The sequence below is a fragment of the Octodon degus genome, unplaced genomic scaffold, assembly GCF_000260255.1.
Source record: "Octodon degus isolate 3935 unplaced genomic scaffold, OctDeg1.0 scaffold00082, whole genome shotgun sequence".
In the NCBI taxonomy this organism is placed as follows: Eukaryota; Metazoa; Chordata; class Mammalia; order Rodentia; family Octodontidae; genus Octodon; species Octodon degus.
This window is the reverse complement of record NW_004524658.1, coordinates 6,791,811-6,812,628: the sequence shown is the minus strand read 5'-3', so window position 1 is coordinate 6,812,628 and position 20,818 is coordinate 6,791,811. Positions and strand designations below refer to the sequence as shown.

The 20,818-nt window shown below is 36.3% G+C and overlaps 1 protein-coding gene across 2 annotated transcripts in view; it reads right to left on the bottom strand.

Moving 5' to 3' along the window:
• Positions 1-20,817, bottom strand: part of Acvr2a (activin A receptor type 2A) — an 86,194-nt gene extending 65,377 nt beyond the window's left edge. Inside the window, exons 1-2 of one of the 2 annotated variants that reach the window (XM_004636644.2) lie at positions 20,704-20,817; positions 20,203-20,336 (exon numbers count right to left, since the gene is read on the bottom strand). In XM_004636644.2, coding sequence (XP_004636701.1) covers positions 20,203-20,257 — 55 coding nt within the window. In that variant the 5' untranslated portion in view covers positions 20,258-20,336; positions 20,704-20,817. Of the gene's footprint in view, positions 1-20,202 lie in introns of both variants that reach the window. The other variant, XM_004636643.3, reaches the window with a different exon arrangement.
• Position 20,818: the final 1 nt, after the last annotated feature.

The window sequence follows — 20,818 nt, the reverse complement described above, 5'->3', positions numbered from 1 at the left end:
AAAAAAAAAAAAAAAAAAAAAAAAAAAAAAAACCTGGCCTTATGGTGCTTTTAGATTAGAATAAATTAAAGAAGGAACAGACAAAAAAATAAATAAATAAATAAATAAATCAGAAAGACCAGAATAAGAAGAATCTGGAATGCTTGTCTCATCTCACCTAGTGAAATCTCAAGAAGTAACCACAACCTCTGAAGTGGAAGAAGAGAAAAACAAAGAAAAAGAGGAAGAAGGGGAGGCCAGGGAGAGGAAGAGGGAAAAGGGAGGAAGGAGAAGGTGAAAAAAAGAAAAAACAATGGCACTGGTGGCAGATATCACCAATGTTAGTAATCAATGTTACACATGTGCATGCTGCATTTTCAGTTCAATATGTACGTCTAGAGTGTAAGCTTACATCATTTCAGAGTGAATGGTTTCTAAAACAAAGATGCCTCCTTTTGTTAAGCACCTCAAAATCTGGAAAACTGAAAGGTACATAGTAGTTATCTCTTAAGTATTGGTTAATTTCAATTATAGCTAAGTGGATTACAAGTATAACGTTACTTTTATTATAATGAATTCCTCATAGATTTATTATTTGTCTCCACTACTCATTTGCCATTTTTTAATCATACTTCCTAATCAAAAACAAACAAATCAGGCATTTCATTATTCTCCTATTCTCTTTATCCTATTTCAGTTTTGCGAGGCAATCAATACTTCAAAAGCTATAGTTACAGGCTGGGTGTGGTGAAGCATATCTATAATCCCAGTACTTGGGAGGCTGAGGCAGGAGGGTTACCATGAGTTTGAAGACAGGCGGAGCTACACTCAGAGTTCAAGGCAAGCCTAATTTCATAGCAAGACCCTGTCTCAAAAGGGAGAGGAAGGTTATAGACGCAGAAAACAGATCTTTGGATCTGGAAAGAAATTTGTGTGGTGGGGGTTGTTCTAGTACTGAGGATTAAACACAGGACCTCATACATGTCAGACAAGTGCCCTACCAATGACTTACATCCTCAGTGCTTTTAAACAGCTTGTTAAATTGTGTATCATCCTGCTTATCACTCCGTCTTAATATGAATGAGGGGAAAGGAACCACAAAAGCTAATGCTAAAACCATTCATACTTAACTAATTCAACCAGCACTGGTAACACACACCAAGTTAGTAATTAAGGACTATTATTAAATTATTTTCCCAAACATGAATAAAAAAGAACATGGGTTCATTTTCTTTCACATGAACAAATTTCAATCAATTTCTCTGAAGGTACAGTATTTTAAAAAGATGCATTTATTTTGAACAACTAATTCATTAATTACTTGAAAAGTGATCAGAACAAATAAATTCTGATCTACTTCTGATTCTAGCTTATTGTATAACTAAAAATGAACAATTTCTGTTTCCTTTAAGAGTTGTGCACAAAACAGAACTTGTTTTTCAGAGCAGAGAAAGCCCTGCTACATCAGCCACTGGTATTTTAATGTGCTACGCTAGCCTCTCGAACCATATCACAGGTTTCAAGGTGCCCCAGGGGCACTAGCTGAAGCAAGGTTACGGAGAGGAGGAAGGAACCGGGGCAGATCAGGCTTAAAAAGGCACAACGCCCAAGAATCAGTAACACATGCTTTAATATATGTTTTAAAATTATTAAGTTGAAGAGATTTAAGTCCTGCAGACTAGGTCTGATACCCTGGATTTCCTACTTAGTTATAGCCTTAGACAAATCATTGAAACTCAGTTATAAAATGGAGAAAATATTTATCTTGTAGGATGAGACATGTATTTATCACTGAAACATAAAACAGCCCAAAGCATGCTATAAGCAGTGGCTGTCAATAAGTTTTAACAAATGATAATCATTAGTAATATTATTGTTATACATAACGGCTGGACTTAACTTACATGACATAACTTACCAATTGCAATTCTGATCAAACAAATGTACTAATGTAAAAACAGTGCAAAATTCTGCTTCCCGTGTAATGAGACTGACCTAATTATGGCCCATTAGGAAAACAATTTTTTTTTTTTTTTTTTTTTGCGGAACCAGGGATTGAACTCAGGCCCTTGCACTTGCTAGGCAAGCGCTTATTCTACTGAGCCATCTCCCTGGCTAGGAAAACAATTTTAAACATTCTTTATCAAAAAGGAAATGTGATTAAGAAGAACACTTCTGTACCAAACAAGGATAGGATTTACCTACAAATTTCCTTCAGACAATAATTAACACATATGGATTTATGGTCACCAGGAAAGCTAGCCAACCAACAAAAACAACATCTGTCCTAAAGTGAAAGTTTGCTTTGATGTTTCCTATTGTTCTATTGCGATCTTCAGCTACCAAACTGTGAATATGGATTACTCAAAGTGTGATACAAGATTAACTGTAAAGTAACCACTCTACAAAGCACTACCAACATTCCCCCACTGACTGAAGATAATTGAAAAAGACTATACTATGATAGGAGGGCCAGCAAGACAGCTCAGCAGACTAAAGCACTTGCTCTGGCAAGCGTAAGGGCCAGGGTTCATGCTGTGCCAGCCCCACCCCTGGGTGCGCTGAGCCAGTGATGGAGTCCAGCCATGGTGGTGCATGCCTGTAATAACAGCACTAGGAAGGCTGAAAACAGAAGGATCACTACAAGTCTGAGCTGTGTAGTGAGACCCTGTACAAACAAAAGAAAAAAAAAAAAAAAAGATGGCAGGCATTTCTTTAAAAGAAGCCTGAATTTAAAAGTCAAGAGTGCTAACTCTACTGATTAGAGACTTCTGGAAAATTATATCAGGGTTTGAGTCAAAAAAAAAAAAAAAAAACAAAAAACAAAAAAAAACAAAACAGAAACATAAAAACCCATTTCAAAAAGGTTCAATTAAAATCAAATAGGAACATACATGAAATCACTTAGAAAACTATAAAGCATTGATAAATGGAAGCTATTTTCCCAGAAATATTAGTACTCTGAGAAATGCTGGTACACTGAGAAAATAAAAAAGAGATACACTGTTTGGTTCCTTTAACACAACTAGTCCCTTTATTTCAATTTGGAAAGGAAAGTTTCAAGGTGCTCTTATTTGGGAGTACACTACTGATGACACACTACTAGTCCATGCAAGAATTTTCTGAAAAAAAAAAACCCTAAATCATTATACAATACTACTAAAATGCATAACTGCAAGTTCCTCACTGAAAACCAACTGATTTTCTATAATTAATCCATTGTCAAATAAATATTATTTAAAAAAATGTTTGCATCCTACCTAAACAAAACAGCATGGCCAATTGCAAGAATATAGTTTCTCATTAAATATACTGAAATATCCTCAGTTTTCAATTCACTGCACTTGTCTTAGTCACTTTCTCACTGCCCCAATACAGTACCTGACACCTGCAACTTAAAGTAAAAGTTCATTTTGGCTCACGGTTTCTGAAGTTTCAACCCAAAGGCACAGTTGAAGGTCTTCCATGGAGGAATGCTGCTTAGGTCAAAGCAGCTGCATAGCAGACAGAGAAGAGAGGAGACTGGGAAGATGTGCCCTTCCAGGCCACACCTGCAGGGAACCCTGTAGCCAGGCCCCACCTCCCAACAGCAAGTGAGCCACTGTACTTTTATAAGCTACCCAGCTTCCACACACATGAGGATTTGGGGAGACATTCCATATTTAAGCCGTAACACTTTGACTCAGGCACAATTTTCTTTTTTTGTTTTGTTTTACTTTTAAACCAGTAAAAGAAATTGGGTCGCCCAGCCCCCAGGATGCACTGAGAATATGACTGAGACTGGGCGTGGTGGCACAAAGCTGTAATCCCATTGCTTGGGAAGCTGAAAACAGGAGGATCACGAGTCCCATCTGTGGAGTGAGACCCTGTAGACCCTCTACTAAATACAGAGAGAGAGAGAGAGAGAGAGAGAGAGAGAGAGAGAGAGAGAGAGAGAGAAAAGATATTGGGTCCAAAGAGCAGTAGTGATCCAAGCAGCAACAAATTTGTACATTCATCTTTTTTATTTTCATTATCACACTCCTGGCACACTTCATATGCATGAAATTCTACACCATACATACTAATTATAAAGTTATTAATCCCAAAGGGGGAGAGACTAATTTTCACTGAACCCTAATCAAACTTTGTTAAGTATATTGTGACAAGATTATATATATATATCTATGAAAAATACCATTTTAATATTTGGCCACCAACTTAAGAAAAGGGCTTGCCTACCAATATTTGCAATTTTTTAAATGTAATATATTCTACTCTCTTATGGTCCTCAGAATTAAAGCACAAGGAATAGGAAAGAAAAGAAAAAGAATGCAAATGACTGCTAAGGCAGAACATCTTGCCAGGAGTAATGAAGGCAAAGTATATACTAAATCATCAAGTAAACCATAACATTTTAACTTGCTTGTATTCAACGAACAGTTTATAGGCAGATACTACCAGGCAATAACAAGCAACATCAGCTATTATTATCTACTGATCTGGAATACAATGTAAGAAATTCAAAGCACTGTATAGCAACTTATGGATTGTAACAAATACACAGTAGGTGTCAATATCAGTTCCCTTTTCCAAAGGGACACAGACAATCTGGACCAGACAATCTAGCTCAAATGCTCTAAATCCTATCTTTACACAGAAAAATGAGGAAGAACGCAAGAGCTGGTGGGCAAACATACTAACAAGCAATTATAATACAGAATGCTAAGCAATGAGGTAGGGAAGTGGTGGAAAACCTCTGGCACCCGTGCCACAGTAGACTGTATCACTGAAAGCTCTAAAAGGTTCTCCATCACTGAGGTGGTAAGTTTTGGGCACTACTAGTTAAAACTCATTCTATATGACTTAGTAATTCCCATTGCAAACATAAGAATCTCAACCTCTCAGAGAAGGATAAATATATTTTCTAAGGGTCTGTCACCATTCAATTATAGTAACCAGGTATCTGCTGTGCTTTGGTTACTTTCCTAGTGAAGGACAATAGCCTTCCTACCATTCTTACTCTTCCTGAGACAATCCAAATCAAGACAAGAGATCAGAATCAGCATAAATTAATGCTCACCATATTTGCTAACTCACATAAAAGAGAAATCTTTTAAAGATATGTACAGTATTATGATTTTTACTTAAAATTGGTACCTTGTTCTGGACTAACCAAGTGTTGCTCTAGAGAAGATTTCCCTTACTGTAACTTTAAAATGAACTATTTTCAATTAACATATCAAAGTTACCCACCTCCAAAGCCAAGACTTCTGCTTGTAACACAATTTAATAGCAGGCTCTGTTTTACCTACACCCACTTGTAAATTGCCACCTGGGAACAGTCAACCCATCTGGGTGGCCAGGTGGCCCTGCTACTTGAGTTTCTGTCCCCATTCCCCTTTCAGCTAAAGACATGATTATATTACTTTTCCTTACTAAACCTCCTCCTCAATTCTCTGCTATTTCTAGAATGAGTTAAAAAGCCCAACTGCTGGTAAGACATGAAGGGGCAAAGACAGTAGAAGGAAGAACAAGAAAAAAAATAAAGGCAAAGTCTCTTCTACCTTAGATAGTCATCATTCTTTATTCCTAACCATTTTCTTCACCTTTCCAGCGATTCTTCCTACAACTAAAGCTTCTGCATTGTCTCACGAAATCTGGGTGGAATACCACCAATTAGGTTGCTTTTATATTCCAGAATACAAAGCAGGTCACACAGAGCTTCTTTCATACATAGTATAATGGATGAAGTACATATGCTAAAATAAGGTGAACCTCTGTTGTGAAGCTTATTAGCTGAATGACCCTGTGTTCTCATTTGTTTAAGAAAAAAAAAAAAAAAAAAAAGGTAACTATCTAATAAAGAAGCTTCACACCAGAAACACCATAATAGGCAATAAAGAAGCTTCTTTTATATATTCCTTTGGACTCTCACACTCAATAAAAAGAAAAAAAACCCTCAAGATCAGTTTCTGAAACCCATACAAAACAGGCTTCTAAACTTTTCTGACTACAAACTACAGTAAGAAGTACATTTTTCATTGTAATCCAATATATATGCACGTGTAAGCACACATACAACGTAAGCTCCACAAACTGTACTTTTACTATGTGTGATTCATTCTATTTTCTTTTCTTCTTCTTCCTTCCTTTGTAATGCTGACCCCCTACACTGATTTCATGAGTTGTGACCTGCAGCTTGAAAAGAAAATCGCTCTGTGCTCTTCACTCTTGCAGACTTTCTCCTCCCATCTCATCCTCCCTATTCACACTTCAGGCCGAACTTAGCCATACCATGACCATGCCACAGGAGCCCCTCAAACTTCCTAAGATGCAAAGCCCAGTAGGCAGAAGAGCAAGCAAAAAAGTAAATTTTAATAATGGGGAGAGTATGTTGATTCTTCTAGTCCAAGAAGGAATACTACACTCTTCCCGTTGAGATAGTGTTAGTCCTATCCTAGTTGTGGGGATATAACGTAAGAGGAGAAAAGGGTTGGTGGGTTGGCCAAGGAACTTAACCAACATGTACTACAATGATTTTATAAGAAATATGTCCTAGGTTCCAAAGAAAGTTTTCTAAGAAAACTCATAAACTGAAGGATATGGGTGGGCTAACTATTCAATATCCAAGAGACTGGCAATCTACAGTTCAAAGGTCGAAGCTAGAATATAGCTTATTTTTATACAGCCTCTGAACTACTACTGAACAAATAATTAAAAGAATATTTAGTGACAGAGAAAAAGGTGTGAATTCGGGTTTCAGTTGTGTACAAATAAAATTTTATTGGAATACGATCACACTGAATCATTTACATAGTGCCTCTGACTGATTCTGTACTAAAAATGGCAGTTAAGTAACTACAGAAAACTGTTTAAAATATTTACTATCTGGCCCTTTACAAAACAGTACCCCTCTCCTAAACATCTGAAAGCATCCAACATTCACTCAAATATTTGTAGAGCATTTATTATGTGCTAAACACTAGTGACACTATGGGGAGTAAGTCAGATATGGCCCTTCTTGTAAACTTTAATGGAAAACAAGCAGGGGAAAAAAAAAAAATAAGAAACAACTGGTTTCTTGGAGGGATTACCAAAAGGCCAATATGCTGAAAGATGAGCTTAAATAGGGGCCATATCATCCAATGCCTTTAAGGTCACTGTAAAGAATAAAACTTCCTTTAATACTATTCCTACAATCAGTTGCTTATAGAATTAACCCCTTTATTTACCAACAGTTTTAAGATAAAATTAAGAATCACAAATTCTGAAGTCAAAGTGATGCGTAATTCACTCAAACCCTTATTGATCTCTCTAGTCCTTGAAAAACATCACTATCAGATAGATACACTTGGCGTAAGACTGCAAAATTGTAAAGGCTTTATGTGTGTATGTGTATATGAGTGTGCATAGGCTTGTATATATAGCTTTGGATCCGCAACAGATCTTCACTATAATCTTGCAGGATGAGCATTACAAATCCCATTTTATAAATGAAGAAACTAAGGTTATAGAATTCCCCAAGTTCACACAATGTATTACACCATGGTAGAGGGAGACCCAACACCCAAGTGTTCTCCCTATAAAGTAACTGCTCTAATAATATACCAGTCTAAGAATCATATAATTACTTCAGTGAATTTGCAGATGAAGGAAAGTTTTATAGCTTTATATGTTTTATGAAACCATTTCTGTCAACCAACAGCTATACTTGTACCAACAATATTAGTTTTTATCCCTATTAGCTACTCTTCCTTATTGATAAATCATATGTTCCAATGCAGAAAATTCTCTACGTGACTAATATAATATACTCTTCGGTCCTCTAGGTTAGTGAGCTGATTTACTTTCATAATATAGATAAAAGACTTAGCTAATGATTATATTAAAAAAAAACTACACACACACTGCTTAAATCAGGGCTGTTAAATATATATTGCCAGACAAACTACAAACTACAGTCCTTGATGTGAGTTATTCTTGAACTACAGTAGTAAAAGAAGTATAGATAAAAGATCAAACTATGCTTTGATGACTTAAAATAGAAAAAAGTCTAACTACACTTTTCTTCTCTTACCTTAACCTTTTACTCCATCCTTCAAAAGTGAGGATCAGCTTGAGTGGTTTATTCTTAAGACTCATTCTGATAGAGGAAGTTACTGGAGAAAATAGTACTTGACAATTTGTTAGAACCTCTCAGCAATCAAAGCCTCCTAATTTAACTGCCTCTATTATTTCTAGTCTACTCAGCTTATAAGCAATCTCTATGAATATTTTAGTGTGTGTGTGTGTGTGTGTGTGTGTGTGTGTCTATGTGTGTGTGTGTGTGTGTGTGTGTGTGGCTGGCTCAGCCTGCCCTGGTGGCGGGACTGGCATGACATGTGATGCTGGGGATCAAACCACAGTCCCTGTGCTTGCCTAAGCTTGCCTAAGCAGGTTCTTTAGACCACTGTGCTATCTCACCGGCCCTCTATGTACATTTTCACAAAAAATATAATTTGCCATTAATTTCCTGATTCAACATCTTAACCACATTTATCTATCTTTAAAGAACAAAGAAAAAAATAAGAAAAAGGTGAACCACTAAGATTTGTTATATAATATTTGTATAGAATAAAAGTGGTGATTTAAAACATTTTTCTGGTCACTTAGAAAAGTGTTTTATTCTACTTCTGACTACTTGCTAATCAAAATATTTTTCTATTACCATGCCCTTTTGTACAAGTTATTATCTAAAGACTACTTAGTCATTATCAATGTCCTCTTTGACCTTTCTCTTCATATCATTTTAAAGGATATTTACATAAGTTCAAGTCTGAGCTTAAGTGAAAACAGAAAATTCTACAATACATATATGGTATGAAACTCCAATACCAAGTAACGAAAAAGCCTAGTGTCCATGTCTTTTTCTAGCACTATTTTACTTAACCTAGTAACAAACAGAAGGTCCCATAATAGCTATAAGGTATAACTGCATTTTTTTGTAGAAGATGACTTACCAGAGCTAGATAGCTTTACCTCCTTCCAAATGAGGCTGACCAAATGGAACAAAATGAAAAGCGGCAACTACCACTATATTTTTAATTCAGTAAAACTTGGTATCTCTTCTAATTTCACCATTCTGTAACAATACAGTCCTCCCTAGTCAAAGATGCGGTTGCTCAGACAACGTAATAAAGAGGTCATTCCTGCACCACACAGAGCAATTTCCCACCATCACCATCATCACAAACAGGAGCGACATGCAGTGTTTATGGAGAAAAATATCAAGCAATTCTCCAAGCTATTATACATTTTGGTCCTTATTTACACTTTTGACTTCTCACATCAGAAAAACAATGCAGTACTTATACATGTGTGCCCCATATATTTCACTTTACAGTCTCAAGATGCTCCCTCCTGTTTACCTAGAAATGTCTCAAATTTATCTTTATTTATGGCAGAACAGTACTCAACTGTATTAAAAAAAAAATCACATCTTCTTTATCCATTCATCAGTTGATAGGCATTTGGGCTGTTGGCAAAATTTAGCTATTACAAACAGTGTCACTGTAAAAACGGGTGTGCATATATCACCGTGGTATGATGTTTTTAATTCCTTCGGGAAAACATCAAGAAGGAAATAGCTGGTTGAAAATGATAAAATGGGAAGAGGAACTGTGGGGAGGAGGTCAAGAAAAGAAAGAAAAATAGAAAAGCTTTTGTAAATAAGGAGGGAAGGGGCTGAGGGAAAAAAAATAATCAAGATGTATCATTACTATGATAAATGTGATCATTATATATATATATATATATATACCTTAAATGTACCAATAAACTTAATTTTTTAAAAATCAAGCTGACTACCTATAGTTAGAGGCTGTACCACTGAGTAAAACTAATAACCCAAGGCATTGTTTATCTTTTAGCCTTTCTTGTAAGATCATGGCAATCTGGAAAGATAAAACCCTAGGTATTTCTACTTCTGAGTCATTTAACACTGCATCATTTTAAAGTGGTAGTAGATGACCTTATGAAAAGACATGCATTTGAAACAAAGGCAAACTTTCTGAAACACTAATGTGTAAATAAGAATATAATCTAGAAAAGTCATAAAATATAGATAGGAATTCGTCATTAAAAACTCAAGGGGCCGGGGAGACAGCTCAGTAGAATCCCTGAGTTCAATCCCTAGTACTGAAAACAAAGCAAAACCAAACCAAAAAAAAACCCTCAATAACTTTTAGCCTAGGTTTTATCATTTCTTTTTGGGTTTTGCTGTCTGACATGTATCCAAAGTTGTCATGTGCATAAGAAGCATTATTTTTTTTTAAGTAACAATAAATAGGAAAAAATGTGACTAAAAGAAGACTGGTAAGTAGAACATATAACCAGAGACTGTTCAAAGCCGAAAGGAATCTCTCAGGGTCTCTAGCTTACTATGATGCAACAGGTTACTAACTAGTTGTACCTCTACTCCTGTGCACTTCTCATATACTGTTCAGACAGTTGTCGAAGTGATCTTAACATGTAACTCAAATCTAGTTTCTCCTTCCATTTTATAGTAATTCCTTTCTGGGACAGATCAAAGCCCTGCACGATGTTGCCTCTATTTCTGTGGTACAGTACCATCTACACTAATTTCTTCAGGCAACCAGTTAAATCTTTATTGAGCTTCTATTTTGTGCCAGAAATTGCTATGTTCAGAGAGTACTATGAATAACAAACAGGTCAGACACACCCGAACCTCCTCTCCCAATAGAACCTGCACTATAGGAGTTGAAAAGACAATAAATAATATGGCAACTAACTAGAAATTATGTCTGTGATATGCAGCAAATAGTTATTCTCTCAGAATCCTGTTAGGTTCTATGATGGAATATATGCCAATCTGTAATATTTGATTCATTTGGCATCTATGGGCTCCATAAAGGAATAATCATCTATGTCTTTTTTTACTGCTACATCCTTAGCACCCTGCACAGTCCAGCATGTATTCCAATAATTGTTAAATGAGCAAACACCTATTTTATCCTCTTTAGAGATGAGCAAAGTGGGTGTATCAAGATCAAAGAAGCATTGGTAGAAAAGTAGGAATCTGAATGACAGACTAACCTTATGGTTAGCATCTAAAATCAGACTTGAGAATCTTTCAGAACACACACAAAATGTTTTAAAACACCTAAAATTTAAGTGAAAAGCAGTTCACGAAAAAAGTGTTTAAAATTCCACTAGATAGAGACAGAAATTCATTCTAATGTTTCTTTTCAAAGCATGCTACCACAATGAGACCTTAAAGCACTCTGTAAAGAACTATGAAACTTGAATGTTGTATTCATTTCCCAGCACTTATCTAGCTCTTCATATAGTCCTCTGGTGGTATAATTTAGATTATTTTACATTAACTGACAAGTAACATACCTGCACATATAAAAATATCTCCCAAGAACTGAATCTATATTTCAAATGTCTTACATATCACATCTACATATCACTAAATTATACTTAAAGGTAGATTAATGATTAACATACATATGTGAAGGATACTCTACTGTGTTATGCACTGTATTATTTCATTTAATACATCTTGGTTTGCAAACCTAAAAAATTAATCACAGAGTTTCAGAAACTTGCCAGGATCTCACAATACATTCATGCCCCTCTATCTTGGCATAATGCCTTGTAACAAATCCAATTTATTATATATCAATATAAAGATATCAATAACAGATTTTTCCCAACAATGGCCTAATTTCTATAAAATATAAACTTTTAAGACAATCATAAGGAAGTAAAATTCTCCAAACTTTATAGTCTTATTTTTAGGTAACACATAAGGCTTAATTAATTCTGAAAATCTTTTCTAAGGCAACCTTCCCCACAGTCTTGCTAATCTAGTAACTACCTTCTTACTTTATATTTACCTGTTTCAGCAACATGAGGAAATAAAGTGATTCCTAATGTGACTACAACCACAGAAAAACTGCTTCTATGCGGTCTAAAAGAATGATCACTCAAAGGCTTAGGCTTCAATCTGGATTTAGTATAGACTAAATCCAGAAAAGTATCTAAATATATTTGTATAGGACATCTATTTCTACATAATGTACTGTAAGGAAAATGCCCCATACAGATGTAGAAGAACATAATCTAGTTTGAAATCTGACCATTCCTTAAACATAAAAATATTTTGAGCCATTAATGCTCAGGATTCTTTAGACTTCACAATGGAGACGCATCCATCAGTGTCTTCTCCTCTAAGAGACTATCACATGTTCTCATTGTTACACCCTTTTATAGTTCCAAACCTGTGCATGTATATTCACTCATGTTTATCATCTAAATCCTTTTCTGTCTCTATTCCTAGTTATGAAAGTGATTTCTATTTTCTTCAGGCTTCTTTGCCAATTTTATTTAGTAGTGTTATTTACCTTAATCTCGAAATTGCTTTTCTGTCCCATATTCCACATATATGTATTTAGGACAATCATCAAGATCTGTATCATCCACTCCTACCTCCTCTCAGTTTTAATTGTTTTCATCTGGATTTACTCCCTCTATGATACTGTCCTAACTCTTTAAATAAGAATCTCTTCATACAAATCTCTTCCTCTAATTAGGTCAAAACTCCTCTATCACAACTTGCCTTCCATGGTCAAGTTTACTTAAGAGGCCTTTGTATTCCTGATGCTATTTTGTACCTTTTCCTTCATTGTAAGATGAATTATCCTTCTTACCCTCCTAAGACATTTCCCCCTTAATATTAGGATGTATCTTCTCCAGTAAGTCTATCCTACATGAGAAAGTCCAAGCTCTCCAAAATTACAACCTAATTATTTCAACATCTTTCTTGTGCTTAATTTACACAACTAGTCCATAAGAGAGAAGAATTCTGCCAGACTAAATCCAAGTTATTCCCTGGAACCAGTTTTCCCTGTATTCTATTCCTAAGTACTTATTCTCTATTGTGGATTAATTAATGACCATACTTTCAGTGCATGTTTTTAGTGTATACATTTTTCACTGCACATATTTCCTTCTCCACTCAGAAGTTGTGGATAGAGAGAGAGGATTGCTAACCAGATCAGTGTATTTTAGGAATTTTCTATCTTTCATTGGTCACTGAATCAATTAATGGGTCTCAATCAACATTCTGCAAATGAAATAGAATATAAAAATAAATGTCCTGCAGAGAGTAAATAATTCATAAAACTTTGTTCTAACACACACCTACATGCACACACACACACACACACACACACAGTATGTCGTGATACAATTCTTATTGTGGATCATGGTCAAAAAGTATGAAAAAAAAGCAATTGGACCTGAAGACATCTAAGATTGCTTCTAAATATACAATTTAAATTATATAAAAATTGTAGTCTAACAATGAGTTAAAGAATATTTTTTAAAAATGAACAGAACCTAAGGATATAAACATTATTACCAGCAAAATAAATTTTCTTAATTAAAATGTCACTGCGGAACTCTAATCCTTAAATTACAGAATCAAAAAGCTTTTAGAATAGAAAAAAATTCAGGTATAATTGAATAAAAATTCATCACTTATTAACATAAGAGGAAATCTGTAGCTCAAAAAGTAAAATAATTTCATTTTATTCACTTAATAAACATTTGCTAAGCACCTACTATGTGCCACACTGTAGCAATGGGTCTCTGAATAAAGGGAAGATGTCTTCAAAGAGCAGAAACAGTAAACATCTGCACTAGTGTGAAGCAGAAATACAATAGTAAGCATTTGCAATTACTGAAATTAAGGTCACTTGTAAGATGTTAGATGAGTAGAATGCAATTAAATCTAGGTTGGATGGTAAAGTGCTTCTGAAGAGGTGATACTGTACTCAGTTTGAAAAGCAACAGGTGTGAAGTTGGTAAAAGAAAAAGAAACAACATGTAGAAAGGGCACCATACTGATACACAATAATGGATGACAAATTCAAGAAACTTCAATGTGTATTTGCGACTAGAATAAAGAATTCATCATGAAGAGGAGTACCAACAAAATGCCTCACATTTATGTGCCATTTAACCTTCAAACCACTTTCTGAAGAAATACACTTCATATTCCCATTTTTGTATATGAGAAAACTAAGCCACTAGAAGACAATATGAGCTTGGCCAAAACTTATGTTTTAAAGCTGATTTAAACAATGGAAAGTCTAATTCTAAAGTGTACTCCCTTAGCTACCATATCAAGAATTAGAGAACACCAAATTATGAAAGACTTCATACATCCAAGATTTTAAGTTCTACACTAAAGATGAGTCAGTCATCAAAGGGTTTAATGAAAATGACTTACTCAGTTTTTTAAATCTTTATTTATTTATTTAGTACAGGGTCTCCTACCTGTATCAGCTCAGACTCATAATGAGCCTGCTGTCTCAGCCTCACAAGCACTGGGATTACACACATGCACCACCTCGCCCGATTTCAGGGCCAGCTCAGAGTGGGGCCAGCACAGCATACAGTACTGGGGATTGGACCTGGGTCCTTGCACTTGCCAGGCAGGTGCTTAGACCACTGAGTTATTCCCCAGCCCCCAGTTTTATTTTTTAATGAGGTTACTCTGGTAGGTAAGTGGAAAGACTGTGAAAAAATAGTAAAAAGGAACTAGCTAGTCTTAACAAGGAGAGTGCTCATTCAGGTAAAGGCAAATGACAGAAGAATTAGATAGCAGCAGTACTACCACCAGAACCCAAGTCCACTAACCATAACCACATTCTTGGTCATTATCCATAAGAAACCTGTTAATCTTTTCCCTAAGCCCACCATTTGAAGAGTTCATGAAATTCAACCTTGGACATACCAGCACATTTCCATTTAGTCCCCTTATTAAACAAAATATGACCTCTAGATAGATATATTGAGTATATGAAAATGACAGAAATCTAGCTAGAGAATGACAGAAAGTCAAAAACAATATACAGCACAACAGATGTGTTGCATTCCTCTTCTATACAGTATTCCTGGAACTTTCAAGTTCAATAGTCAATTCGAAATCAATGTTCTGTCTAGATGTGACTGTTATAACGTAACAGAATTAAATGTACCACAGATGTCTAATGTGGGCCCATCAGAGGTAATAAACATACTCTCAGGTCTGGTCAACTTTTTGCTTACAGAGACAATGAATGAATAATAAGAGACTTTGAAAGCAGCAAAGAGTTAAGAAAAATCTAAATATGTAAAAGTAAACAAGAGCAATCTGAAGTTCAGGCCATTTGATTTCAAGAGAACACTACTCCCAAGTGTATATGTGGAAGTTCAGAAGCCACCAAATGAAAAACAGTGGAAAGACTGGTCAATTCTCAAACATTCTAAATTCAATTTGTTTCATTAAATGGTAAGTGAGCCCTCTTTTGGCACCCATGATGCTTAACAACAACTCGAGTCCAAAACAGAGCAGCATATAGTAAAGGGACACAGAGGGGAGAAAAGCAATAGACAAAAAGGGGAAAAAGTAAAATGAGAACTATAATTTTAAAAAAAAATTAAAGAAATGCTGAGGTTTACAACGTAAAGAATAAAGATGTCCCACTGACCCCAGTGTGAAATGTTGCCAACTAGCTAACCAGGAACTTATGGACACTATGACAAGTGGAAACATAAGGGAACATGAAAATGCAAGTTTAAATAACTGATTTATAAGACATCAAAAATGAGACATAGACGTACTTATGAAACAAAAGTACAACAAAATTGTCTTCAAATATGAAAGAACAATTTAGATTATTAAAATCTCATTCAGTTTAATTATGCGTCACTTCTTACAAACACACTGGGTATGATGGACCCAAAAGGTAAAAATGTCAGTAGTACCAGAAGGAGGTTATGAGGAGGTGTATTACAAAAACAGTATGAGGCTGATTTGCATATTTTTTGTGGGAGTGACTTTAGAATTTTCCTCAATGGTATAGTGTTTCTTATTTTAAGAGTTTCACTGTAACTCTCATACTGGCTGGCTGAGTTAAGTTTCTGAAATACAGAATTCAAAATAAAGTATTTATTAGGATCAAAATCCAACCTTTTGAAAGGCATGAGCGTGCGTAACATTCTCTTGGTCACAGACTACTACTTAGTGCATCCCAGATGCGAGTAATGGTAATCAAATCCAAGCTAATGCTCCTCAACAATTAGGAAACTACTTTCAAAGGTTTTAGAGATTAAAGTTAACTAGAAAAAACAAAGGTTTTTTTTTAAATCAATTCATACCAATTTATACCTTGAAATCATTCAAGGAACACATAGTAGTGAACATACTTTCCCATATGATACAAAACTTTTAGGCGACAAGTTAAACATACACAACCACACACACACTCTCCATGGCCATTCAGCACAGTGATTTCAATAAGGATAAAAAGAAATATCCTTAAAGGAAATAAATACACTTGTAGCAGAGAAAACACTAGATAAAAAAGCAAATATAATTAAACAGTATATTAACTAATCATTCATTCATCGTAACTACAAACATGCAGTTTTCACAAACAAACCACTGGTATTGAAGAATTATTCCTAACGGTCAGTAAAATACATTTATTAAAGAAGGATAGGATGAAATAATAACATATGACCATAGTGTAGTTCCCTAATTTAGTAATATTCTAATCTTAAAAGATAAAATATAAAACCTTTCAATACAAAGTCACCTGAAGATCAATGCTATGTACTGAGAAAATTTAGATACTGACCCTAGAGAATGAGCAAGCACAGCCATTTTGCTAATACATTAATACTTTAAAAAAAAGTTTAGGGGAAGGTGCGGGGCGTGAGAAAAGAACTGAAATGTGTTATGTGCACATACCAACTTCCCACAAGGAATATGATCCGTATATATCACAAGTATTAATAAAAATTAAAACTCAACAAAAACTTCAGAGTTTATAACATCATTCCTCAGTCTAAACATTACTGACATTTTGAGCCAGGTGATTCTTTGCTGTGGAGGCTGTCCTGTACACCGCGGGATAATTAGCAGGATTCCTACTTGCCCTCTACCCACTAGATGCCAGCAGCACACAACCCCCCACACACATACTCCACGCCCCAGTGAGACCATCAGAAATGTCTCCAGTGCTGCCGTGGGTGAGGGGCAAAACACCCCAGTTTGAGAACTACTGACTTAGAGCTTATACAGAAAAAAATTTCAAATGAAATTTAAAAAAAAAAAAAAAACAAAAAAACAGAGGGATACTATTTTTTTGTTTTTCAGGTCTGTAAATTTCAATGTTATATTCTATTTAAACCTGATCACAGACAACATTTAAGAAATAGTGCCTTTTAGAAAACAAGCAACTTAATATCTATACTTGTCAGCCAAAGTTCAGATTGGTCCCAGAAGAGGCTCTGAAATGCCAACTCTTCTTCCAACCATACAAACTCCCACCCACATGTGCACCAAACACAGTACTGCAGAGCTAAACTGAAGAAAATGTAACATAATTACATCTCCATTTCTCATTTCATCAAATATATTAACCCCACTGCTTTCGCTCCCACAGAATCCAAATGAAATCTCAACTTACTTCAATGCAACTCAAATGCTTCAATAGCTGCATCATTCTAGGGAGATAAACCTAGATATTCTCTGGTGGTAATATCATATTCATCTCACATTTTAACACACTATGAAAAACAAAGTAACCATGTTCTTTTTAAAAAAAAATGAGATTTGTTTTGAAACAGAATCTGAGGAAGGATAAAAGGAATAAAAAAATTCAAAATCAAAGGGAATCTAAAGGCATTCCCGGATGAGGGCAAACTCAAAATGTTTCCTCTGGAATGAGAGAGGAGAAAATTATACTTGGCCATATCTTATAAGAATTGTCTGCATAATCAGTCTCCAGAGCACATACCACAGGATGGAAACTAAAAAAAATCGAAGTCCACCAAATGCTAAAGAAAACAGTAAACATCCATCCTAAATACCTAAAAATAATAATTTTTACTACTGTTTTCCATTTGAGATAAATATATATCCATAAAAAAACCTGACAACCTGATAAATTTCTTAATTCTCATAAAAATAGTTGCCCTCATGGTTCTAGCATGCCAGATTACACATTACACAGAAAAATCAATTAGGAAAAAAACACAATAATCCTATTTTAGAGTGCATTTTACTCATAACAAAGCCTTTTCAAAAAAAAAATCAGACATTTTAAGTACTAAAAACCTTCATGTATAAATATGGATTAAGGCTTTTAAGATTACTTCAATTATCTTCAATGCAATCACATTTTAGTTCAACAAGCAATTTCATTTTAAAAAAAATCTATGCTACAATACTTAATGTTAGTTTAATGCAAATAGCATATCATATGATCTATAGCAACAATATTACTTTATTTCAAAATGTTCACTGTTAACCTCCTGGTTCAATGAAAATAATCCTACAAGAAACTAATGCTCAATTCTTTTTACTCCAAACCAACAGAAAAAGCTGTAATGCTCTGCAGTGCTAGTCTGCTTTTCCAGAAGTAATACCTTGAGACTGCTCAAGAATAACCTTCTTCAACCATTAAAGTGACTCAGGTGGGCTTGGAAGGGAAGACTGTTCACAAGCCCTTGGTGAGTGGCCATGATGCTCCTCCTCCTCAAGGGCAGGAGCTCAGAAAAAGGGATTTCAATCAGAGGAGTTCACCAGCCAGAACATACAGGGAGAGAGGAGAAGGAGCACTTACTACAGGAACCAGCAAAACTAGATGGTTAAGTCATTTCACAAAAGCAAGATGTTGAATGTGATCAAGGCCTTCATTCATTTCAGATACACCATTGTTTAGCTTCCTCCCAAACCATGCACAAAAAGAACTGTCAGCCTGCCTTAAGCATGTTCCTTCTTCCATTTGAACAGACATGATTCTTTTGGCTAATCTCTGGCAATGATCGCCATTTCACAACACATTGAGCCCGCCCGGAACTGATCAATACCACTACAGACATAAGACTAGACTTTATCCATTTATTAACCACAGGGAAATGTACCATTCAGCAAAATTCTATACATTACAGAAGATTCTATGGGGGGAGTGCACGCGTGCGCGCACACGCGTACACACACACACACACACACACACACACACAAAGGTACACAAAGAAAAGACTACCACCCTCTAATTTCCCTGTGGCAAATGAGATAAAGACTTGGCCATGAAACCTGTCAATTCGCCTCCCCCCCATAATTCTATTTCACAAGCTAGTAACTGAATATTGAATATTTATGATACACAGATTTCATCATGACTTTTAAACTCTTTCATCTATGAAACTAACTCTCCTCTTAGGCACATTTCCACACACCTTTTAGCTATATATTGTGTTCATTTACAGAATCTCAAATACAAAAGACTAGACAGTCTTTCCAACCACTGGTTGCAACCGCAGAATGTCCTCACAAAATAAAAATTTTAAATATAAAACAGCCAGGTTATTCTTACAACCTTGGGCTACTAGATCAGTAAGTAAGGCATATTTAACAATAAGACTAATTTCACGTAGGCTGTGCTAAACCGAAAACAATGCTTCAATACAAAGCATTTAAAATAAGTCTTCCGTAGGTAAGCAAAATGTTTGCCTGAAAAGAGCACACAAATGGTGGTTGGAAGCCAGCACACTACCAACACACAGTGGCATACCTCTTCTGCACTGGGTTATAGTTAATGCTCCAAAAACAACTATTTATAACACTGTTGGACAAAGAAGTTAAAGAAAACGTGAGAAGAGCTGGATTAAATTGCTAACAGGATGCACTGTTTCTCACGGCCAAAATTAAGTAGCCACCGACTTGATCCATGTCGTGAGATTCACCGGCGAAGGTCTACACAGAACTAGAAGACGACAAAAGCCACCCTGGTTTGGGAGCAGCTTACGCTAGATGACATTTCGGAATACTCCTTTTGGGTCTCAACCTTTGCATAAATTGTCACTTGTGGTATTTGTGGCTTAACTGCAACCCAACCAGCGCTGTCATCCAGTGTTATGGCCACAGACCATGACTTTCTCACTTCCACCACAACACAGCACTCTTATCAGTTCGTCAGCCAAACTCAAAACAAGAAAAATTCATGGAGGTTTCCAGATCCCGATCAGACCCGGGGGTAGCAGCGGAGGGGCTCAGGGTGTGGGAAACCTCCCCAGGCTGCCCTGGAGCTCACCGAGACCCAGCACAGCGGTGGCCGCCAGCGGCGAGAGCCGTTCCGCCTGCAGCAGCCCCGCCGCCGCGCTCCCTGCACCTACCTGAAGAACAAGAGATAAGAAAGACGGCGAACGCCAACTTTGCAGCAGCTCCCATTTTCCCGAGGCGCCGGGGAAGCCGTAGGAAGTTCTCGCTAGATATCCAGTTCCCTGGATCTTCCTCGGAGACAAACCTCCTGGTGTAAAATCAACCGTCATAAAACATATTCGGAAGCCCCGAGCAAAAAACAAAACAAAAACAAAAAAAAAAAAAAAAAAAAAAACACGGGGTTTGAAAAACAAAAAAGGAAAAAAAATGCACAACAATAAAAAAAAAAAAAAAAGGCACCACGGGGAAAAAATCGCCACACACACGCACAACACACAAAACCAAACAACGAAAAGCCAACAACAACAAAAGCGGGTTTAAATCACTGTCAAAATCACTGTCAGCTCCGCTCGCCTCTCGGATCTCTCGGAACAAAACCCCAGGCTGAGGCGAGGAGAAGGCGGCGCGGCCGCGGACAGTCCGGGAACCGATCTGGGTCCGACGTCCGGACCGACCTTCAACCCGGACACCCAAAGTCCGCGGACCACTGGCGGCCGAGCTCGCGGCGGCGGCGGCCGAGGCGGCAGGAGCGCGGGAAAGGGGCGGCGGAGGCGGCGGCGACGGCGGCGC